This window comes from Giraffa tippelskirchi, chromosome 7 (genome assembly GCF_054371585.1).
Source record: "Giraffa tippelskirchi isolate mGirTip1 chromosome 7, T2T-mGirTip1v1.2.pri, whole genome shotgun sequence".
Classification (NCBI taxonomy): domain Eukaryota; kingdom Metazoa; phylum Chordata; class Mammalia; order Artiodactyla; family Giraffidae; genus Giraffa; species Giraffa tippelskirchi.
In genome coordinates, this window is record NC_137281.1 from 69090932 (window position 1) to 69116753 (window position 25822).

The window sequence follows — 25822 nt, forward strand, 5'->3', positions numbered from 1 at the left end:
AGAGCCTGGTGGGCTGCCGTCTATGGGGTTGCAGAGAGTTGGACACGACTGAAATGACTTAGCAGCAGCAGCAGCATATGAGGCATAACACTAAGTCCTAGGCAGTGCATAAAATGGAGAAGATGTCTGTGAGATAATGTGGAGATAAGCTGTCCCTTATTTTTTCCCAATGACTTAAACAGAGATTGTTTTCTAATTTAATTCTTTTTGTAACCTGATCAATGCCCAATTATACCACCCTGAACACACCTGAGCATCTGCCAATATAAAGGCTAAACATCAGAAGAAGGTAGATAGGAAAAAACAAATGGGAGCAGCTTTATGTTTTCTCTGAAGTATTGGGGTGCAGGTTTATAAACTCGACATCTGTTCCCTCTCTGGCATCTGCCTCTTCTTTTTTTCACCCACCCTTGGGGACCAACCTGCTCTTCTACCCCTGCCCTGTACACTGCTTCCCTCATGCCCTTGCCATATTGCTAGCTCCTTCACAGGCTTACAACCTACATTTTCATTCTCTTGTCTGTTCAGTTAGCATAACTTCTAGGGTCCTAAATAGAGAGTAATTAAAATGGCCTTTGAAGGCCTGCTGTGATGGTGTAGAGTGGGCAAGGCACTTCAGGGCAGAGTTCCTCAGACTAGAGCCTGAAACCTAAATTTGAGGTATCAAGCCCAGAATTTTGTTTTAACTTCTATGACAGGAGTAAAGTGATAATAATTAAAATCTGCTATGGAATGAGGAAAACTTTCAAGTAACACTGACAGCAGGCACTGAGAAATAAAAGAGAAAAAAATTGTTAAAAATGCTAGTTACAATAAATGTATAAACCAATCATCAATTATGTGTAATTGCCAATAACATAAAAACACAATAGCAATGATTCATCATTAAATATGCCAGATTAATTTTGCATAGATTTCAATTTAAGCTATTCATGTGATTCAGTTTTCAAAAGTTCTTGGTTTTGTAGCATGATCTTCTGTCTGTTCAGAGCATGTAAAACAATAGACAAGATGGTACCCGCCCATGGAGTACCCACTGATATATAATTATTCACACAGTTTGGTTAGTATTGCATAAGTAATGCTGGTTAAAAAAAACAACCAGCGTATTTTTCTGATTGCCTTAGCTGCCTTCCCTGAAGGAAGCATACTGGTTATCAGGGCTGGCTAATCTTGGCATAATAATAAATTGTTGTCAATGTTGAGAGAAATTTAATCAGATTACTTTCATTTTGGCAATTTCAGGATTTCTAGGTTCCACCTCCTACCTCCCCAGCAAAAATTGAACAGAGAATATTGGATTCTCTGCTCATTAGATACTTTGCTCAAGCATTACTTTTTTTTTTTCCAAATAAGATTTAACCAAAAGATAATCAGAGATAGTTTCTCCCTTAGCCATCCTCCTGCTTCATCAGGCACTGTTTTTAACTTTGATAAAAGTAGTATTAAGTTTGTATTTTGATTTTAAGATTAAAAAATTAATATAGGCACTAAAGGAATCACACAAAACAAAACTTTTGTTTTTTGAATTAACTTTTACGATTAAGGAAAGAAAAAAGCAATTAGTGGCTTGACTATCAGCTAGGCCCTTGCTGATCCAATTAATGCAATTTCTTTAACCTACTAGTCTCTTTTATCCGTACTGAGCTGTGATTTTTTGTCTGTCATCAATTTAATTTCTTTTCCTTTCCCTTGAAGAAGTTATTCCAGATTCTTAGCAGCCTTGCTGAACTGCAGGGGAACCAAGGACTTTTATGTATTCAAATTCTTAATTGTAAACATTGTGACAAGCATTGGCAAACTGTGATTTGGCAGAATTGGTGTGATGTCATAGAAAAGAATTTCCTTTGTTTTATTTAGAAGTGGTTTCCAAGTTTTTCCCCAGTAAGTCTGGCTTCTATCTTGAGCTCTAAGAGAGCCCTTTACCAGATGTCAGATCCAAGACATCATCTTTGACTTCTAAGGACTTTATCCAAGCTGACCTGGATTACTCCCCTTCATGAATTGAACACAAACTTCTTAAATAACACTCCATTTCTCCAGGCTAATGTTCGCTCTTTTTGTCCCATTTATCTTGCCCTATCTATCCTCATCCTTTGTCTTAGGCAGAACTTTCTCATCTCAATTCCCTCAGCATAAAAGTGACTCTCAAACACTATTATCTCCTTAAAATATTTTCAAAAAGAGGTATTGCTTCCCACCCTAATATCACCCTCTGTAAGCAGGCAAGTTACAGGTTGATGAATCTGATGTAAGTTATTGGGAAAATCCTAAAACAGAACACTAAATAAGTGGTTTGTTAGCACTTAGGGAAAAAAGCCAGTGATAAACTGTGAGGGTGTTCATGAATTTTCTAAGAATGAATGGCAAACTAATCTCTCCCTTAGATAGGTTCCCTGCACTGGGAGATCAGAGAACCTGTATAGAGCATTTTGATTCCAGCAAGATACTTGAAGTAGTTGCTCAAGATGGCTTCATGGACAAGATGTAGAAAACAGAACTGGGTGAAATGGCCCAGTCTGTCAGAACTGCTATGGCTACTCCATAAAATTATATAATTTAGGAGGTGATTTTTAGAGATGTGCCACAAGACTCTTAGTTGCCGTATCTTCAATAAGCATTTTGATTTATAGTTTGGGTGAGTCATGGAAGGACCTTTTCTATTTCCTGTTTGATTGTTTGATCTTCAAAACCTCACCTCAGAAGTCTTCTGTCACCCTCCAGTTTGATTCAGAGATCTCCCTTCCATATCGCTATAGTAGTTTTTCATAAAATTTTCCACATTATTCTGTAATTCCTTGCTTTCCTGCCTGTTTCCCTTGGGAGGCTGTGAAATTCTTGAGGTAAAAGACCAATCTTATTTAACTTTATATCGCACAGCATCTGGTACTCAGTAAAGTTTTTCTGAGTAGGTGAATTTAATGCCAAATTTAGCGTTAATTTCATGTAATACAAAAAAGGAAGTAATATAGTTAATGACAGGATTAAGATTCAAAAAGAGTTGAGTGGCTAAAAAAATGGCTCCACTTACTGAAGTTCAGTGCCTTGACTCCACTGATATTACGGACCACTTTTGATTGACTCTTACCCTGTTGCTGTGCTATGTTTCCTCCCACAAAGCTTAATTTCATGGTTGATCATCACTCCTTTGCCCATCTTTTGCCTTGTCCTTTACAAAACCACAGTCATGGGTAAATCTGGCTCTCTACATGAATCCGTGGATAAACAGGACTGCAGACTAGCCTCACTCTTGATGCCACTGATCTTTTTGTATGTCCCTAACCTCTTCCCTCTCCAAGTCTGTCACATGATTATTTTGGACTTTTTATCTCTCTCCTCAAACACTATCACCTCCCCCATTCTTAGTCTTAGCTGATGATCTTCCTTCTTTTTCACTAAAAAAATGTAAATAGTCTGATGAGGATGTTCAAATCACTCATGTCCTGTGCACCCACGTACTTTGCCTTCCTTTATGTTCCTAGAGAGATAAACTGTTACTATCAGACATAAAACCATCATATACACGTTTTCCACCTTTTTCATTTACTAAAGAAAATCATTCCAGGAATTCTGGAATTTCTTACAATGTGGTTTCTTTATTCACTTTTCTATTATGTCACATTCACAAGAATATAAACATAGTCAGATGTAAATACAAGACACTTACCCTCTCATTGCTAAACAAGTTAAACATTAGGTTGTGTTAATAGTAAGTGAATGGAAGTAATCATTTTTCTATTTGTTTTACAAATATTTATTAAGTACCTCTTAAATATATACTAGTAACTGTCATAGTTTCTGGAACTACAACAGTGAACAAAACAGATAAAAATCCTTGACCTCAAGGAGTTATATTCTAGTGTATTTTATTATACACTGTGTGTATACATATACCTGACTCAATTTGTAGTGCAGCAGAAACTAATACAACCTTGTAAAGCAATTATACTTCAATTTTAAAAAATGGATTCAGATAAGAAACATTAAAAAAAAAAAAAAAACAGCTTCCGTAGTGGCTCAGTGGTAAACAATCTACATGCCAATGTAGGAGACCAGGGTTCGATACCTGATCTGGGAAAATCCCACATTCTGCTGAGCAACTAAGCCCATGCACCACGATTTCTGAGCCCAGGGGCCACAACTATTGAAGCCTACAGAGCCTGGAGCACGTGATCCTAACAAGAGAAGCCACCACAGTGAGAAGCCCATAACTACAGAGTAGCCCCACAACCAGAGGAAGCGTGTTTGCAACAAGGAAGACCCAGCAAAGCCAAAAGCAAATATTACTTTTTTAAAAAGAGCATAGGCTTTGGAATCAGAGAGGCAAGAATTTGAATCTTGGCTTACTTTGACCTTACTTGTTTTCTTTGAGCTCCATTTTCCCCATCAATAAAGTATAGGCACTAATACCTACAATAAAAGATCATTTACTTAGACTGTCAGGAGCTAACTCATTCCATATTAATATTTCTTACTTTAGATATCTTAACTCCAAAAGAGCACAGTTGGGTTCAGTTCAGTCGCTCAGTCATGTCCGACTCTTTGTGACCCCATGAACCACAGCACGCCAGGCCTCCCTGTCCATCACCAACTCCCAGAGTTTACCCAAACCCATGTCCATCAAGTTGGTGATGCCATCCAACTATCTCATCCTCTAACGTCCCCTTCTCCTCCTGCCCTCAGTCTTTCTCAGCATCAGGGTCTTTTCCAATGAGTCAACTCTTCGCATGAGGTGGCCAAAATATTGGAGTTTCAGCTTCAACATCAGTTCTTCCAATGAACACCCAGGACTGATCTCCTTTAGGATGGACTGGTTGGATCTCCTGGCAGTCCAAGGGACTCTCAAGAGTCTTCTCCAACACCACAGTTCAAAAGCATCAATTCTTCTGCACTCAGCTTTCTTCACCATCCAACTCTCACATCCATACATGACCACTGGAAAAACCATAGCCTTGACTAGATGGAACTTTGTTGGCAAAGTAATGTCTCTGCTTTTTAATATGCTGTCTAGGTTGGTCATAACTTTCCTTCTAAGGAGTAAGCATCTTTTATTTTTATGGCTGCAATCACCATCTGCAGTGATTTTGGAGCCCCCAAAAATAAAGTCTGAGATTGTTTCCCCATCTATTTGCCATGAAGTGATGGGACCAGATGCCATGATCTTAGTTTTCTGAAGGTTGAGCTTTAAGCCAAGTTTTTCACTGTTCTCTTTCACTTTCATCAAGAGGCTCCTTAGTTCTTCTTCACTTTCTGCCATAAGGGTGGTGTCGTCTGGATATCTGAGGTTATTGATATTTCTCCTGGCAATCTTGATTGCAGCTTGTGTTTCTTCCAGCCCAGTGTTTCTCATGATGTACTCTGCATATAAGTTAAATAAGCAGGGTGGCAATATACAGCCTTGACGTACTCCTTTTCCTATTTGGAACCAGTCTGTTGTTCCATGTCCAGTTCTAACCAGTTGCTTCCTGACCTGCATACAAGTTTCTAAAGAGGCAGGTCAGGTGGTCTGGTATTCCCATCTCCTTCAGAATTTTCCACAGTTTATTGGGATCCACATAGTCAAAGGCTTTGGCATAGTCAATAAAGCAGAAATAGATGTTTTTTTTCTGGAACTCTCTTGCTTTTTTGGTGATCCAGCAGATATTGGCAATTTGATCTCTGGTTCCTCTGCCTTTTCTAAATCCAGCTTGAGCATCTGGAATTTCACGGTTCATGTATTGCTGAAGCCTGGCTTGGAGAATTTTGAGCATTACTTTACTAGCGTGTGAGATGAGTGCAATTGTGCGGTAGTTTAAGCATTCTTTGGCATTGCCTTTCTTTGGGATTAGAATGAAAACTGACCTTTTCCAGTCCTGTGGCCACTTCTGAGTTTTCCAAATTTGCTGGCATATTGAGTGCCACACTTTCACAGCATCATCTTTCAGGATTTAAAAATAGCTCATCTGGAATTCCATCACCTCCACTAGCTTTGTTCATAGCGATGCTTCCTAAAACCCATTTGACCTCACATTCCAGGATGTCTGGCTCTAGGTGAGTGTGACTGATCACACCATCGTGATCATCTGGGTCGTGAAGATCTTTTTTGTATTCTTGCCACCTCTTCTTAATATCTTCTGCTTCTGTTAGGTCCATACTATTTCTGTCCTTTATCAAGCCCATCTTTGCATGAAATGTGTCCTTGGTATCTCTAATTTTCTTGAAGAGATCTCTAGTCTTTCCCATTCTGTTGTTTTGCTCTATTTCTTTGCATTGATCAATGAGGAAGGCTTTCTTATCTCTCCTTACTCTTTCTTAGAATTCTGCATTCAAATGGGTATATCTTGCCTTTTCTCCTTTGCTTTTTGCTTCTCTTCTTTTCACAGCTATCTGTAAGTCCTCCTCAGACAGCCATTTTGCCTTTTTGCGTTTCTTTTTCTTGGGGATTGTCTTGATTCCTGTCTCCTGTGCAATGTCATGAACCTCTGTCCATAGTCCAAAAGAGCACAGTGATTTACAAAAGACATTTTAGTCTCACAGTTTTGGTATATAATATGAGATGTTAACTATGATAAGAAGTAAATAAATTTAATATGCACTGATGTCTTACAGAATCATTTATGAGTTAAATGCCGTGCAAATTACTAAAGAATTCTGTGTATCTGGATGATTCAAATGAAAATATTTGTTTACCTGTGAAAGGAAAATATGTATCACATAAAATATAAAGATTTAATGATATAAACATTGTATGTATAATCAATATATTTTGCCTACCACATTTTTATTACAAAATCAGAATTTATAAACCATATTCATTTCCTTAAAAAATGGCTAAAAAAGCACCTGGAAATTTTTTAGGCACAAGATTTATTTTAAAAACATAAAATTTGTTCCTAATCTGCAGAAAGAAGCTTCCTAAGATCACTAATCACTAGGATTTGCTTTTTCTGCAGCAGCCACAGGAGAGGACGATACAATAGGACTTTGGAAAAGATCAGGCAGGGCCCACTGCGTGCTTGCGCCTTCCTTCGTTTTCAGGCTTCTCTCCCTTCCTACGCATTTGGAGTAACTTCTGCTCACCAGTGAGTATATTTTATTCCATGGGGTTTATGAAATTTCACAGCATCAAAGAATTATTTTCTAACCTTTCTTTGTGTTCCAAACTGCCTTGTCCATTTCATCATCACCTCCTGTTGTTTACTACCTTGAAGCAGAATCTTTACTATTTAGCCACCAAGGAAACCCTTAAAAAACCAAAAAAACCCAACTTAACTCAGCAGAGCACATTGTAGCAAAGTGATCTGTTATTATACAGAGTGACTAAAAATGGGCAATCATGACAAACATTCTTTTAAAGTATAAATTATTATTTGAATGCTTACAGCCTTTAAACTTTCAGATAAATTATCTTCAGTTATACCATGTACAGTTGATATGAGGAGTTCAAGAAATAATAATGTATATAAAGACTTCACACAATATATTGTTTTTCAGTCACTAAGTCCCTACTCTTTGCAGCCCCATAGACTGCAGCGTGTCAGGCTTCCCTGTCCCTCACCATCTCCTAGAGTTTGCTCAAACTTATGTACATTGAGTCAGTGATGCCATCCAACCATCTCATCCTGTTGTCCCCTTCTCCTCCTGCCTTCAATCTTTTCCAGCATCAGGGTCTTTTCCAATGAATCAGCTCTTCGTATCACACAGTGTATACAGCACAAGGTAATTGCTTAATAAATTACTTTAATTATTATTCTTGTAAAAACAAATTCGTGTATATTTAGAGGAAAATTCCTAGGATTATAAAGGGATCGGTATAATATGAGGATTTTTTAAAAAGTTATCTTAACTATATGCATACAGTTGTATAGTCATATTTCTTTTAGAGTTCTCCATACATTATACATATTAACTGATGAGCTTCTAGTTGATAAGAACCATGCCAGTTTAACTTGTTTTCTTCCAATCTCTAATCAAGCACTAAGAATTTTGTAGGTACATTCTGTTTGCACTGGATAAAGCATAATAGTTTTCTTTCAGCTGAAGAAGATTGGGAGCTTCCCATGAGTCTTGGAAATTATTAAATTGGGATTAATGATTATCTACACAGAGAATCTATATTGCATGGATTAATATTAGACAAGTTCAGGGATCTATATTATTCATTCATATATTCAGTCTGTCATCTTCAAATCACTTAATAAACACTAATTGAGCATTTCTCACTCCTTATTAAGTATACTAGGTTTTGAAAAATTAAAAAATAGCTTTTAGGCTCTATTATGACATATATTTGTGTTGGAAGACTATATGTGAGACATATGTGGGGAGTTTAGTTTATATGATCTAAGGAAGGAGACTAGATTATACATAGTTTTATCTTGAATATACTTACATACAAATGCATGATTGTTTTAGGGTTTTTTAGTTCAAGTGATAGGAAACCCAATCCAAACTGGCTTTAGCAAAAAAGGAAACTTAATTGGCTCATATATCTGAAAAGCCCAGGGTATGTATTGCTTGAGTACCACTAGATCTGATGTATTGATGTAATCAGAATCAAATCATTCTTTTAATCTTTGTTTTGCATCCATCTGGAAGTTGACTTCCCTCTCAGGTAGGCTTTCTCTTAGAGCTGACCTTCAGAAGCTCATACTTAATCTTTTGTGTTGCAGAAAGGAAAGAATTCTCACCCAGTACCCAGGGCCAAAGGCCTGGAACCTTCTGATGTTAACTTATTTTCTTTGCTTAACCAATTACTGTGTTTGGGATAGGTTAATGATGTTCTGGATGGTCCCTCAAGGATCAAATGTGCACCTCTAGACTTGAAGATGAAGTTGATTCCATCTGAACCATTTAGTCTGAGAGTTGGTAAGGAGTACCTGGGCCCGTTACTCAAGGAAGAGGGAATGCATGATGTGGAGTCACACAAGGGTCCACAGCACAGATCCTGTGACAGGTGTTCAATCTGATGGAGTTGATAAGAGAGAGGGGACAAGCTTCAGATTAACATTAATCTTAAATATTTTGCCATTTACATTGGTGATCAGACACCCTGTCTAGAAAAACTATCACTGTGCTTTCACTTTCTTTCATTGTATTATGAAACATTTCCTAGTTTCAGTGTTTCAGGGAAAATGTATTTTTAATTATTATCATAAGGGATTTTCCCATTTGCAAGTTATTTATATTGACGCAAGATCCCTTTCCAGAAGCTCCAGGTAGACATCGAGGTTTCAGTATGTGCACCTGAATGAAAAGTGTGCATCTAAACATTCTTGTTCTTTGTGTAGACAGATGTGTCACTACCCATGAATGTTCATTTCAGACAAAGAATTTTCCCATTTTTATAGTATCCACGGTCCCAAATCTATCTTGAAACTGCTAAGGACACAGTCCTTATTATTTAAAAATAGTAATTACCATAAGAGCAAAAGCAACACAACAGAACTCTCCATCTACCTTTAAAGGTATATTGTGAAGATGCACATTTGGTTATTTTTGGAAGGAAAGAAATGTATACTTGAATACAACATTATGTAAGAATCCTGTGCATACTACTAGATACTATGAATTTACAAACTCATATGATTTTCAGAAAGCCCAGCAAGGTCCATCTGATCTCTTATCTTTCTCAAATCTCTGATCGCTCTTGACTATGTTTATATTTGTGAAAGATGCAGTAAAATACTGATTGGCATTGGTGCATTTGGCTGGATCTTACCAACTGGTGGATACCATCAATATGGTCAGCAGGATTTCCCTTTGAATGTGAGATTCTGTTGATTTTTATTCTGAAACAGCTCTTCTCAGAAAGAGGATCTTCCAGTTTCCTGCCTCAGTCAGTTCAGTTCAGTTCAGTCATTCAGTTGTGTCGGACTCTTTGCGACCCCATGAATTGCAGCATGCCAGGCCTCCCTGTCCATCACCAACTCCCTGAGTCCACCCAAACTCATGTCGATCGAGTCGGTGATGCCATCCAACCATCTCATCCTTTGTCATCCCTTTCTCCTCCTGCCCCCAATCCTTCTCAGAATCAGGGTCTTTTCCAATGAATCAACTCTTTGCATGAGGTGGCCAAAATATTGGAGTTTCAGCTTCAACATCAGTCCTTCCAATGAACACCGAGGGCTGATCTCCTTTAGGATGGACTGGTTGGATCTCCTTGTAGTCCAAGGGACTCTCAAGAGTCTTCTCCAACACCACAGTTCAAAAGCATCAATTCTTCGACACTCAGCTTTCTTCACCATCCAACTCTCACATCCATACATGACCACTGGAAAAACCATAGCCTTGACAAGATGGACCTTTGTTGGCAAAGTAATGTCTCTGCTTTTTAATATGCTGTCTAGGTTGGTCATAACTTTCCTTCCCAGGAGTAAGCGTCTTTTAATTTCATGGCTGCAATCACCATCAGCAGTGATTTTGGAGCCCAAAAGAATAAAGTCTGACACTGTTTGCACTGTTTCGCCATCTATTTGCCATGAAGTGATGGGACCAGATGCCATGATCTTAGTTTTCTGAAGGTTGAGCTTTAAGCCAACTTTTTCACTCTCCTCTCTCACTTTCATCAAGAGGCTCCTTAGTTCTTCTTCACTTTCTGCCATAAGGGTGGTGTCATCTGCATATCTGAGGTTATTGATATTTCTCCTGGCAATCTTGATTCCAGCTTGTGTTTCTTCCAGCCCAGCATTTCTCATAATGGACTCTGCGTATAAGTTAAATAAGCAGGGTGACAATATACAGCCTTGACATACTCCTTTTCCTATTTGGAACCAGTCTGTTGTTCCATGTCCAGTTCTAACCAGTTGCTTCCTGACCTGCATACAGGTTTCTCAAGAGGCAGGTCAGGTGGTCTGGTATTCCCATCTCCTTCAGAAGTTTCCACAGTTTATTGTGATCCACACAGTCAAAGGCTTTGGCATAGTCAATAAAGCAGAAATAGATGTTTTTCTGGAACTCTCTTGCTTTTTGGATAATCCAGCAGATATTGGCAATTTGATCTCTGGTTCCTCTGCCTTTTCTAAAACCAGCTTGAACATCTGGAAGTTCACAGTTCACGTATTGCTGAAGCCTGGCTTGGAGAATTTTAAGCATTACTTTACTAGCGTGTGGGATGAGTGCTATTCTTCGGTAGTTTGAGCATTGTTTGGCATTGCCTTTCTTTGGGATTGGGATGAAAACAGATCTTTTCCAGTCCTGTGGCCACTGCTGAGTTTTCCAAATTTGCTGGCATATTGAGTGCCGCACTTTCACAGCATCATCTTTCAAGATTTGAAATAGCTCAACTGGAATTCCATTACCTCCACTATCTTTGTTCCTACTGTTGTTTCCTGCCTGGAGGAGGCTAAATCTGGGAGTACTGCTGCTGCTGCTAAGTCGCTTCAGTTGTGTCTGACTCTGTGCGACCCCATAGATGGCAGCCCACCAGGCTCCACCGTCTCTGGGATTCTCCAGGCAAGAATACTGGAGTGGGCTGCCATTTCCTTCTCCAGTGCATGAAAAGGAAAAGTGAAAGTGAAGTTGCTCAGTTGTGTCCGACTCTTAGCGACCCCATGGACTGTAGCCTACCAGGCTCCTCCATCCATGGGATTTTCCAGGCAAGAGTACTGGAGTGGGGTGCCATTGCCTTCTCTGGGAGTACTAAATACTACTAAATCTGGGAAGTGGAAGAGCTTGGGAGTTTCACTGTTTATGATGCAGATAGAATGTCATCCTCCCGTTTCCAGCAATGCACCACATCTTTCCCTCCTCTGTGCTTGATGTTCCAGTCAAGTGCCCTCTGGTTCAGCAATTTGTTGGAGGTGGGAGATAGTAGAAATTTTCCAACTGACTTCTGTGATTTCTACCTCCATTTCCTAAAACTTTCCAAGATTCTAGGATAAAAGTGGCTTGCTTCTCATTTGTACCATGCTGTTGTAGACTTAATCTTCCCACCACCGGCTGCTAAGTCATTTCACCATTTCTCTATCTGCTCTCTGTTTTCATATACTAATTGGTTCAGGATTATGGAGATCCTCAATTGTAATGAAGTTAAAGTTTTGTTTCTGTTTTTTGTTATCTATGTTTTTTGAGATTGATTTTTAAAAGAAGAGGACAAAAATATTTTTACTATTTTGAAGACATATGTCATCTAATTTATAACTTTGTTGACCTCAGTGTCCTCATCTATAAAATGAGCTAGATGGCTTCTAAAGATGTTATTCCATATTCATTACTGTTTTTATATTAATATAAGTATGTGTATATTAGTTAAATTTCTAGTTCATTGATTTAGGATAAATTTTTATTGAGGAGGCCTGAAAAACTAAAACATCCTATATGTTAACTAATTTTACTTCAGATGTATTTACTAATACAGTTTATTCCACTATGTTATAGGATGTCCTGTATACAAGCAATTGGCTAATTGAAGCTTATTTTTTCCTTTATTTTCAATTGGAGGATAATTGCTTTACAATATTGTATTGGTTTCTGTCATACAACACAAATCAGCCATAGTTTTATATATATATCCCCTTTCTCTTGAGGCTCCTTTCCCTCTCCCATCCTGCCACTCTAGATCATCACAGAGTGCCCGACTGAGCTTCCTGTGACATACAGCAGCTTCCCACTAGCTATCTATTTCACACGTTGTAGTCTATATATGTCAGTGCCACTCTCTCAGTTCATGCCACCCTCACTATCCCCTCCCCTCTATCCACAAGTCCATTCTCTATGTCTGCATCTCCATTTCTTCCCTGCAAAATAGGTTCATCAATACTATTTTTCTAGATACCATATTTGTGTGTTAATATACGATATTTGTTTTTCTCTGACTTACTTGACTCTGTGTCACAAAACCTAGGTGCATCCATCTCACTACAACTGACCTAATTTCATTCCTTTTTATGGCTGAGTAATATTCCATTGTACATATGTAGCATGTCTTCTTTATCCATTCATCTATCAAAGGAATTTAGGTTGCTTCCATATCCTGGCTGTTGTAAATAGTGCTGCAATGAACATTGGGTACATATGTCTTTTTGAATTGTGGTTTTCTCAGGGTATATGCCCAGTAGCATGGTTTCTGGGTCATATGGTAGTTTTGTCCCTAATTTGTTGACGAATCTCCATACTGTTCTGCATAGTGGCTGTATGAATCTATATTCCCACCAGCAGTACAGTAGGGTTCCCTTTTTTCCACATCTTCTCCAGCATTTATCATTTGTAGTTTTTTTTTGATGATGGCCATTCTGATTGGTTTGAGGTGATACCTCGTTGTAGTTTTTATTTGCGTTGCTCCAATAATGAGCGATATTGAGCATCTTTTCATGTGTTTATTGGCCATCTATATGTCTTCTTTGGAGAAATGTCTGTTTAGGTCTTCTGCCCACTTTCTGATTGGGCTATTTTGTTTTTCTAATATGAGCCATATGAGCTGCTTATATATTTTGGAGAGTAATCCTTTGTCAGTTGTGAAGCATATTTTTTAAATACAGCATCATCAACAAAACAGATCAAAGCATAAAAAAAGGGACTGTGATTGTTTACTAATTGCTCTAGCATAAGATCCTTAGAGCTTTGAAGGAAGTGACTTTCCAAAATGCTAAACTTAATTTTAGATGATAAAAAAGACTTAGTTTTAAAATAGTTCAAAAATACTAACTTTATATGAAGCTCTAACATTATTTTTAGGTGAGCCATTTATTCTATAATGATTCACATGCTAACTCATGAGTTAGAGAAACAGTGATTTTTAAACCAGTTTTTAAAAGTTCTATGCTCTTCCATTGTTGAATCTTGGCATGTAACAGGTTCATTTTGGAAATTTACTCTTAACGAACCAATTACAAAAATAATACAATTTAAAACAAATTTCAACCTATATTTGGAATTTGAGTATAATGCATTACTCTGATGTATAAGCCCAAAGGGACACATTTCTTATTTATATGTTTCTATTCTCTTTTCTCTCTGCTCTCCTCCCTCCATTTTTCCCCTTCTCTTACCAAATGCCTTTAGTTCTATTTTGTCACTAAGAAAAAATTTTTACATATCTGGCCAAAGGCCAAAGGTGAATGCCAGGCAAACTCAGTCACCTCTTTGAGGATTAATGATGAGATTTTTACCCAGCATGCTCTAGGTTTGCAGTGTTCATTTTGCCAAGATAAATCTGTGGGCAACCCAGTACTTGTTTGGAAGAGGACTTGAGAAAAGTTCAATCATTTGTGGAATTGGTTTTTTGACAGGTCATCAGAAAATTGCTTTATTTAATCCAGATTAATGTGTTTAAGTAAGATTAAGGAAATAAAGAGAATTGGCTTTAGCAACAGGTTTGGGCAACAGGCAAATACAGGGAGTTCTTGAGAGAGCCACCAATAAGCATGTGCATCTCTGGGGAAAAAAAAATCCCATGAACGTATAGAGAAGCCATTTCTTCACTTATATGGATGTCAAGTGTTAATTGTTTCTAGACACAGTTGGATACAGAAGGAAAAATTGGGACCTGGACTAGTTTTGTTTTACTTTAACTTTTTATTTTGTATAGGGATATAACTGATTAACAGTGTTGTGGTAGTTTCAGGTGAGCAGAGAAGGGACTCAGCCATACATATACATGTGTCCTTTCTTCCCCAAACTCCCTCCCATCAGGGCCTGGCCTAGTTTTATCATATAACCATAATCTCCAATAGCAATAACATCAATAAAACTAGGTTCACAGAAAATCTTTCTAGAACCTTCAGTGAAGACCTTGGAGTAAAAGAGTAAAAGTGGAAATTAAATTACATGCAATAGTGCTGGAGGAATAAAAATTGAAATGCAGGTACTTACCAAAAGCTAAATGGAGAGGAAGGAAATGGAAACTTTTAAAATGTTTTTAATGGACATGTGCTCCTGCATGCAATGTCATCTAAAAGAGAGGCCAGCTAAATTTGGTCATCTTTTAAAGTTCCAATGACTTATATTTCCCAGGAGTGACCAGGCCCTGAGAATCTGACTCATGCTTACCAAAATACTTGCATGACTGAGGTAGACCCAGAATGATGGTTTATTTATTAACAAAGGAAAATATAACTACTACGTGGCCTGGGCATACACGTGAAAGCATGATTAATGCAGTCTTTCCCTGTAGACAGACCTTCTTAAGAAGCTTCAAACCATGGGAAAAAATACAGTGATTTCAGGAAAACAGTTATATCATCAATCTGTTCTTTGCTGAAAGTTAAACAACTTCAGAATCGGAGTTTCTTGGTGATCCCGGACTCAGAAGAGGGAGCTTTAAATAAACTCAGTGCACAGTGGCACCAGTCCAGGCATATGCGATGTCTCCATCTCTTGAGAAGAATGGTTTTGCCAGATGGACCAGGGCAGTCATGGTCTTACGGAAAATGCTTCCAAGATCCCCTCAACAACAGAGCTGCTTTGCAATTGGACTGAAATAAGTATAAGCAGACTTCTTTTCAGTTTACTTGAATTTTCAGAACTGCTCAAACCTCATCCTTAAATGTACTTATATTTAATAATGGATTGCTTCTGGCAATAGCTGTACTTCTCCCACTATTACTCTCCAGTACCCATACATCTCTTTCTTCAACCAACCAAACTGGAGAATTAAATGGTAGTGTGGCTCAGACAGTAAAGAATCTGCCTGCAATGCAGGAGACCTGGGTTTGATCCCTGGGTCGGGAAGATCCTCTGGAGGAGGAAATGGCAACCCACACCAGTATTCTTGCCTGGAAAATTCCATGGACAGAGGAACTTGGCAGGCTACAGTCCATGGGGTTGCAAAGAGCTGGACACGACTGAGTTACTAACATACACACACACATAGAGGAGAAGCCACCACCCGTACATTTCAGATCTTCACTGATGTTACCACGCTGGCCAGTCCTCAGAATTGCAGTATGGCTTGGTTGAATATAGGAATAGATGTTCCAGGATATTTCATTTGTTACTTAGTCCTTATTCTTTACTCTGTAAAATCAGAATGTTATCATGATTGGTGGCGGAGTGGGGTGAGGAGAGGGGGGCGGGGGGGCGGTGCTCTATGATTAACGATATCTGTTCTTCATCTCTTGAGTTTGTGTTTGTAATTCAGGGTCTTTCTAAACCCATTTTGAGGCTATCAGCATTCCATTTTAATCTGAATCCTCCATATCCTCACTCTGATCAGTACTCTAGAATGATATTCTTGGTCCCCAGGAATTAGTGTTAGCTCAGAAACATAGTGCGGTTGTAGAAAAAGTTTGAGATTCACATTCCCAGTTAATGCTATAGATTTCTGTATAGATGGATAAGATAATAGGAAGAGATAACATTTACTGAGTACTTATTATGCATCAGACACTGTTCTAATTCTTGTTTGTAAATAGTCTAGATGTAGTACCTCTTTCATAAAGAAGATATCAAAAAGCCACCCCTTGGCATAAAGAATATTTTTGTAGGCCCACCCAGGAGCACGTAGGGGGATGGGCAAGTCACATGTTAAATCTACCAAGTATTCCTATCTTGTGAAAAGAGAATTACCTTCAGATAAAAAAATGGGTCTTCAGGCTGAATGGCCAAAAGCAAAACAAAATATAGAGACCTGCATACACACAGGTCCACATCATTCCCTTCATTGCTGCATGGTATTCTATTGGTTTGATATTTCATAGTTTACTCACTACTGTTTCATTAACAGATATAGTTTCCTTATTTATTGCTGTTTCAAACAATACTTCATAAATATTTCTATATATCTGTGAGCACATGTGAAGATTTTTTCTAGAATTTGTATTAAAAGAAAGGTTTCATTATCAAATTTGTTCATATTTCTCCTCTATGTTGTAGAGTCTGAGATCCTACATCTTGTCCTACCTAAAGAGAAGATTCAAAGTAACCATAGTTATGAACTATGACAAGCAGAGACAGGGCTGTTCAGGAAAAATCAATGAATGGAAAATGAAACTCCTCCAGATAAACAAATGAATAAAAAACAACATGAGAAAAACAGCAACAAAACCAAGCATCTTAACCAACAACCTTGTTCTGTTAGTATCAACGTCATATAGATACAAGAAAACTAAAAACAGCTAGAATAGACAGATAATGTCCCCTAGAATCTGAGTAGGGAAAATTAAAACTTTAGAATAGACTCCCAACTTTTAAAATAGAGATTTTAAAAACCTTAGCTTTCTAAGCCAAGTATATATAACATATGGTTTTATATGGCCAGTGCCCTCATGTCTCTCTTTTTTTCCCCCTCTGAGCGTACAGGAAAACACTGTGTTTATTTCTGAAATCTGTTTCAGCTCCAGTGTTGACTGATAGTAGTTGATACAGGGATTAATAAAAGAGATGTTCAGTGAGTCACCAGCACAAGAGCTAAAACAGGTCACATCGCAAGGTAAATCAAGCAGGTCTCAGCATCACCCCACAGGGTTTTGAAGCTGTGATTGAGAGTCAGAAAGGAGAATATGTGTTTTCCAAGAAACACCAATGTTTCTGACTTCTTTCAACCTAGACTGCTTGGTGGCATTTCCAGACTGCTGATGAGGTCTGGAGGGGAGAGTATAAGACTAAAGTCAAAAAGCTATTGAAGTGAATTTGTTATAGCTTTTTATTTTAAATGCATGGATGTTTCATGGTGCAAAATTTGAAATGGAAGATGTTAGCATAAAGTGATATGCTTGTCCTCACTCGTATCGTAGCAGGTCTGCCTGATTTTTCAGTAAGGGTCAAAATGCCGGGAAATGTCATATTACTCATATTTGTACTCATATCCTATTAATGATATTTTAAAAAAAAAAAACTAAAAAAGCCAAACACCCCAATTAAAAATCTCATCCTAATAATGAACATCAACTGCTATATAGATAGCAGAAAACTGGAAAAAAATAGGTTAGATAATATTAATTTGATATCTCATATCATAGTAATACCACAAACACTTTATCATATTTTCCAGTAAAGGAGCTTTATACATAATTAATTTTGATCTCATCCTAAATAATCTTAGATCATCTGTTCACATTGCAATTAATAATGTTTCTCTAATTTTGTTGATGAATCTATACCTTTGTATATTGTTGTTATTAATGTGAATTTGTAAGGGCCATATTCAAGAACCACTGTATCTCCTTCAAGTTGCCACTGCTTCTTTTCTTGTAAGAAAATCTAAAATCTTTTCCTTCATCTAGTGTGGGCTCTTGCTTGACATTTAATTCAGTTGTGTAGGCTCTGGTGAACTTATTATTTAGAGTTCAATGTTAAGATTCCCTCGTCCCCACCCCTGCCCTCCTGCCTTCACCCATTAATTGCTGCTCTCTTTACAAAAATACCTAGCAAAAATAGCATGTATTATGGGCTGAATCATGTCCCCTCAAAAACACGTTTGAAGTCCTAACTGCCAGTACATCAGAATGAGACCATATTTAAAGATAGAGTCTTACAGAGGTAATTAAATTAAACTAAGGCTATTAGGGTGGGCCCTGATCCAGTATGACTGGTGTCCTTATAAGAGAAGGAAATTTGGACACAGACAGGTACAAAGGAAATGCAGCTCTAGAAAGCTAATGTAGCACAGATGCTTAATTCCCCAGACTCTCCTGCCTAAAACTCCTCACACATTATTAGATTTATTTGTCCAGTACATTTTTATACACAGATAAAAGTTATAATGTAATTATTTCTCTTTCCAAATTCAACATAACATGACACACAGTCTTCACTGGAATGTATTTTAAACTTAGGCCATCAAAATGAAATTGTCTTTACATATGATTATGTATCATTTTAATACTGTCAGATCCCTGACTCCCTGGGACCCAAGGCAGGTTTTACCTCCGTTGCATATATACTATAGGGTCTTCTGCTAGCATGCACATTCACTTTCTTCAGATTCTTTTCTACTTTACTGGTGGCTTGCTATCTATTCATACTTTTGAGGGAAGCCTAGTATGACATGGCTGATTTGAGAGTGTCTCTAAATTCACAGGGAAACGATAATCACAACTATTGTCACTACCAATACAGCTCTATTTACATCTCTTGATATTTAAAAATACTTTAAACTTATTCTCATGGCCTTTTGGCCACTGGTTAATTTTATAGTTTGCTCCTCTGGCCAATCTGGACAACTTACCTTTAATATCAAAGCTGGTTGGTTTTCTCTGTTTGTATTTTTGTCCACGTAGCATGTCATGTCCCATCAACTCCAGACCAATTTGAACGCATGAATGTATGACAGACAAGTTCTTGTTACAGGTCATTTTTTGTGCCATATTTACCATCTAGATGTGAACTGGAAATAGGATGAGGAGATTCTAAAACCCTTAGTTTTTGAGTTTACATCACAACTAGATTGTACACACACACACACACACTCTTATGATTAATGTGGTGAACACATAGAATTTTGGTGTGTGACTTATGAGTGATTACTGATTCTTCACCATGGGAAGATGGAAGATAGCATGTTCCTGAGTGATATTTGCAAATATCAAATTATATGATTTCAAAATTTAATCTCTAAAAGAAGCATGTATGCAGATTAATAGGACTTATAACCCTCTGCAACTGGGTCTGTTTTGGCAAGAAACAGTTTCCTTATGTAACTAGTAACTGCAGGTGGTCAATAACCATCCAAGAGATTGAGAATTGTTAACGTAGATTTTCACAATACCCTGTAGGCATCATTCTTGTTATAAATTTGTATGACACAATAGGACATGATGATGGGTTCACTTCAGGCTTCTCTGGGACTAAATATTTTGAAAATGATAGAAACTGTTATATGTAGTCAAATGGTATGCTGTATCAACTTGAGCAGTACTTCTCTTTACCCAAGAAGATACCTTGTCAGATAGAACTTCTTTTGTTGAAAAAGAAAATTAAAAAAAGAAAGAAGGTCAAATATAAAATATAATTCATCTGTTTATGTTTTCATGGAGAAACAGATGTCATTAGCCTGTGAGTTTTGTGAGCTTTTTATTTACTGGTTTCTTATGTATTTTACGAAAGATGTGGTTTAATATTTGTGTTTGTGCCTGGAGTTGAATATCTCTGTGGTTTAGTATGGGAGAAATCTAAGAGAATTATTGTAGGAGGAGATCAAACTGAAAACATGTAAATTTCCTCTTGTCTTGAATCTCTTATGTGGCTGAATGTGTGTATATATATATAAAATATATGTGTATATTTCAGATCAGTGTTGGAAAAGGAGGAAGAGTGTTATCAGCAGGGAGAAAATTTTGAGAAATTTTCAAATTAGAGAGAATGCAATCCTGAGATCCTGCAAGTTGAGAGTGACCTAACATAAAGGAGAGTGAGGTGAAGGAATTGCCCTTGTAATAATTAAATAGGAGCTAAATCTGAACAATGGAACAGTTCAGTCCTTTCACTTACCCCACTAAACTAAATGACAGGCACAAGTGAAATTCAGTATCAGGGTAAGCCTGAAATGTATTTTCAAAATAAAGCCTTTAGGGGTCTGAGTGAAAAGGAGCACAGATCATGTGGTAGCATGAGACACATACAAGCACAGAGGGAAAAAACAGAACACACTGCTCTGCCAGGAGTTTCAAGCTCTGAAGTGCTTTTCTGCCAAAGTACACATCTTCCTAAGTTGGCAAGGGGTACAGCAGATGGATACCCAGCCTGCCTGCCCGCCCATGCCCAGGGAACCTTGAGGGGTGTTGTCTGCTTGACCCGCCCTAACCATTTATGTGAAAACAAAAGCAGTCTTTTCAATCAAAGTTGAGGCCTCCTGGAACATTGGAACTATATCACTGCAGAAGTAAGCCATGCCAGCTATTAGTGGACAACCACCCGTCAACAGATAGTTGATGAAAAACAATAGAAGGAACAAGATGAACTAGCAGAACTGCTGATCTAAGGTTATAAAATAAATATTTCAAGAAATAGATGAAAACTTACTAAGAAACCCTTAAAAATATCTTTTAGAGAAAGTCAAATGGCTATTATCCATTAAAAGAAAAGCAAAGAATGGGGAGGATGAGGAGGGGAGAGGGAGGGAAAGGAAAAGATTGTTATAAAGATGAATAATAAGAAAACCAAATTGGTCCTAGAAATTAAAAAGCTCAAAGGCAAAGTTGAAAAAAACTGCAAGAGTTGAAAAACAGAGTGAAGGCCTAAATTAGTGTTTTGGACAATAAAATAGTCTAAAATTTGGAGAGAAAAGAGGAAAAGATGACAACAAAAATGAGTTAAAAGTTAAAACACAAGAATTTTAATTCTTAATGTTAAATACCTATAAAATAGGTGCTTTAGGAAAAGAGAACATAGGAAATGGAAGTGATGAAAAGAAACTAGAGGAATTTCCCTTGAGCTGAAGGTTTTGGGTCTTTAAATTAACAGAGTACCCTTAAATAGCTGCATCTTAATGAAGTTTCTGATCTCCAAATTCAGTTTCTAGAGAAAATCAGTCAGTCAGTCAATCACACAAACAAATGGTTAAGGAAGAAGTAAGAGTCAAACTGTAATCATACTTCTAGTTGGCAGCACTGGATGGTGGAGCAGTAGTTTAAGGAGGCTTTTTTATGTCTGTGAGCAGATGGAGAACTCCTATCCCCCTTTTATGCCCTCTTAGAATAATTTTAGTCTAGCCCTGTTCCCAAAATTTACTGATCATCCAGTCACCTGGGAAACTTCTGAAAAATTCAGATCCATAAGCATTCCAACAAATATGGGTGAAATAAATCCAGGGAGTGGTTTATGAGTCTGTATTGTGAAAAGCTTCTCAGTTGGGAAATAATTGGCTGAGCCCCTAGACACTGATGACTCAGCTCCATTAGCTGTTTGGTCCACATGGGACTCGACTCCATGGACATGAACTCCAATCTAGGGCTAATTCATCCTTATCCTAGACCACAATGCTGACTCAGTGTATTCTGTCTGAGGTCATATGTGTCTCATGTGGCCAGAACCCAGGACACAATAATAATATTCATGGCTTCTGCTTTATTTTAGACTAAACATGTCCTAGATGACAAATTAACAAAAGACGTGAAATATTTTTATAAATGCAACTCCACTAGAAACTGTTATTGTTCATTTCTGACCCACCAGTCATTGTTTGAAGGTTTAAGTTTCATAGATAGGATGAAGAACTTGGCAAGAACGGGAAGAACTTTCCAATTAAACTGCAGCTGTTCAACTCACGTGGATTTAATTAGGTCCAATTAAATTAAAAATTAAAGATCTATCTGTTAACACTGCAGAATTTTCTTATTCATGGAGAAGTCCCTAGAGTTGCCTTTTACTTCTGTTGAATTTGTCATTAAGACACAGTGTCTTACACTGGCCATATCATCAAAAGTCACAGTAAGTAAAGAAGTAGCTTCTAGGATGTGGTACACGACATGAGAACTGAGAAGTAGGGTCAGGTACACAGAGGAATCAGAAATCCATAATCTTGTCAGATCACTACAGTTTTAGTAGATCTTATTCACACTGTGGATAAATGAATCCACCACTCTACTGGCATGTTTAAACACAGAGCATGCAGATTCCATGCAGAGAGCCACTAAGAGAAGGTATGCCATTCCTACAGTTGAATGCTGCAGTATTAGGTGGTATGAAACTCAAGTAATTTTTTAAAATGTATTTTTAATTGAAGGATTATTACTTAACAATATTGTGTTGGTTTTTGCCATACATCAACATTAAGTAATTTTTTTTCACTGCAAAGAGTTATTGTGAGGATTAGGAAAGAACTATTTATATTAGCATTATTTTTATTGTTATTGAAGCACTGGAGGACTTTTGAAGCCTCTCTCTTTTCTTTCCTGTTTTAATTTATTTTCTTATTACGCTCTGATACATGACATAAATCCATCAAAAATTTTCATCCTATTCCCCTGCCATGGCTCATTTTCCACCCTCTGACTTCCCTCCAGTGTGCTTCTTTTTTTCTTCTTCCAGTCTCCTTTTAAAGCTTCTCTTTCTGACTTTGTTCAATATTAAAGGATAAGGAAAAAGTACAAAAATTGAACATTTATATAAATCAATTTTATTGGTAACTGCTGTCCATTACGGCTGAACTGAGTCATTAGTTTATGAGGATCCTGCCTAGATGGCAGTCTTTTCCCTGGAAGGTACAGACAGCCATTCATTTCTTTGATACACCTAATGGTTAAATATTTTTTTTATTTTCATTTCTAATCAGGAAAGAGGGCTAAAATAAAATTAGGCTCCAAAGAAATCTCTGTGTTCAGTTAAGCCTATGTTGGAGTTTCCAAAAGATCATACTCCTCTTAGGTCTAATAAGTTAGAGGGAAATTTTTATTACAGTGCCTGAAACTTGTGGTGAATGTGATTAAAAACTGATTAAAGATCTATCAAAAGATGCAATTTAGATACTGGCTGTGATTTTAGAACCTAATAAAAATCATGACCTTGGTGTTGCTGAATTTCTTTCAAAAAGTAAGGAATATATTTGCTTTACCTCAGGAAAAAAAAAGAAAAAAACAAATAAAAATGTAGTTTATTTGAGAACTTCAGAGACAGTCCCTGTGATCAGCTCCTAATGACTGTGTGTCCAGAGAAGAGGAGGCTAAGTGATCCTACTTTAAGCTTTTAGCCTTTAACCTTTTATGGTATTTATTTTATATATCTTAAAAGGTTAGCATGACATTGTTCCTTTTCCTTTAAATTGAAGATACATTGAGTGCCATCAGTATACTGTAGGAATAGAATACTAATTTTGTTATAGAAAGAGGTGACATTTACTTGGTCTTCATTTAGAGAATAGTTTTGTAAATTATTCTTTTTAAAAGGGCAGGAGATGTCAGGTTTTCCTGAAAAATTTCAAGTTAGATCAACACATTGGCTCATCACCAAGAGATAAATTTTGCATTGTATCCTATATATATTTATTTTATTATTGTTAAGAGAAAACTATTAAAAAATAGTCTGGTCACATCTTCCAGGTAATGAATGGTCACCTTGACTTCACTCTTAGCAGTTTTGTCATTTGAGCTCTTGTATTTGAAAAATGTGTGGAACTGGCAACATCACTGTTGTGCAACTCACTCTGCATTTCCATAAACTTATCAGAAGTGGATTTGATGTCCACAGACATATGTTAGAAGGAGTTTTCAAACTTAGTACCATGGTAACTTCACGATAGAAGCAAACCGATGGTGAAACCTAAAGTAAGAGTAGAGGCGTAAATCAGGAGATGGAGGAGGGAAGGGAATTGGGAGACCTTCACGAAAGGAAGTCAGACTGAGCCTGAGTCTTTAAAGATCAGGAACATTTCCACAGGTAAGAAGGAGGTGGAGAAAGTGTGAATTTCCAGCCTAGAAGCTGGAAAAAGCGCTACCCAAACAGAAACTAGAAATCAGTGGAATAGGGGTGGGAAATGGAAGAGAAGTGGGTGTGGTTGTAAAAGGGCAATGGAATGCTTGTAGCGATGGAATTGTTAGTAGCTTGACTGTATTGGTGGATATAGGAACCTTATATACGTGATGATATTGTGTAGAACTAAACACACACATACTAGTGAAACTGGGGAGATCTGAATAAGGATTGGATTGGATCAATATAGATATCCTGGTTTGATACACTATAGGTTTGTAGTATCTAAGACTGGAGGAAATGAAGCAAAGTGTATGAGAGATTTCTCTGTATTATGTCTTTTGACATTGCATATGAATCCACAATGATCTCAATGATGTTGAAACAAAAACAGTCTAATTATGTGGGGCTGAAAATTGGTTTACATGGCCATATACTTGAGGGCAAATACAGTGTCATATATTTTTGCACTCCTAACCTCTAACGTGGTGAAGGATATATGATAGGTGCCCAAAAATTATTGTTAAATTAATTAATGTGGGGAACAGAGAGTAAGGAGTCAAAGATGGCTGACATTTCTGTACTGAAATACTGGGAAGATGGTGATACTTATAAAGGCATATAAAGAGTACAAGGTATAGATTTGAGTAAAGGTCTCACTCTCTTACTCTCTTGCTTTCTCACTCCCTTTTCTTGATGCATTGTATTTGAAATTTTTAGTGGAATATCCAAGTAGAAATACCTAGAAAGCTGCTTCAAATATTTTTATTCTTTTTAGTGTTCTTATTAAACAGCAAATGTCCTAGGTGTAAACTCCATGCTTCAGGGTTATATGTCTCATTACACTTCTTGAAAAGGACTGAATTAAGCTTTCATAGTTTGTTTTCTAGTCTGTAATACTGCATATTCAACTTGACAACTCAAATTAAAATGTAGTTGATTATCACATTCCAAATAGTCTTCTCATTTTATAGCTGTAATCTATTTGTTGGTAATAATCTCAATCAAGGGGCTTCCCAGGTGACTCATTGGTAAAGAATCCACCTGCCAATGCAGGAGATGTGGGTTCTATCCCTGGGTCAAGAACATCCCCTGGAGAAGCAAGTGGCAACCTACCCTAGTATTCTTGAATGAAAAATTCCATGGACAGAGGAGCCTGGTGGGCTACAGTGCATGGGGTTGCAAAGAGTTAGACACGACTTAGTGACTGAGCACACACACAATCTTGATCCAGAGTTTAAATTCTTAACCCTTTGTCAGAGGACTTATCAGATGTTTTCCCTTAAATTTAAGGAGTTAAGTATTGCTTTTAATTAAAACAGTTAAAAAATGGACATAATAATATTTTGCCATGAAATTGTAATATTAATCAATCAGTTCATTTCAGTCACTCAGCCGTGTCCGATTCTTTGCGACCCCATGGACCTCAGTACGCCAGGACTCCCTGTCCATCACCAACTCCTGGAGTTTACTCAAACTCATGTCCATTGAGTCGGTGATGGCATCCAACCATCTCATCCTCTGTCGTCCCCTTCTCCTTCCGCCTTCAATCTTTCCCAGT

At 37.4% G+C, this 25822-nt stretch overlaps 1 protein-coding gene across 1 annotated transcript in view; it reads left to right on the forward strand.

Annotated features, from left to right (window-relative positions):
* LOC145513800 (uncharacterized) overlaps positions 1-25822 on the forward strand; it is a 331143-nt gene that overhangs the window by 105994 nt on the left and 199327 nt on the right. The window contains exon 2 of the mRNA XM_081510757.1: positions 6933-7061. Coding sequence (XP_081366883.1) covers positions 6933-7061 — 129 coding nt within the window. The remainder of the gene's footprint in view (positions 1-6932; positions 7062-25822) is intronic.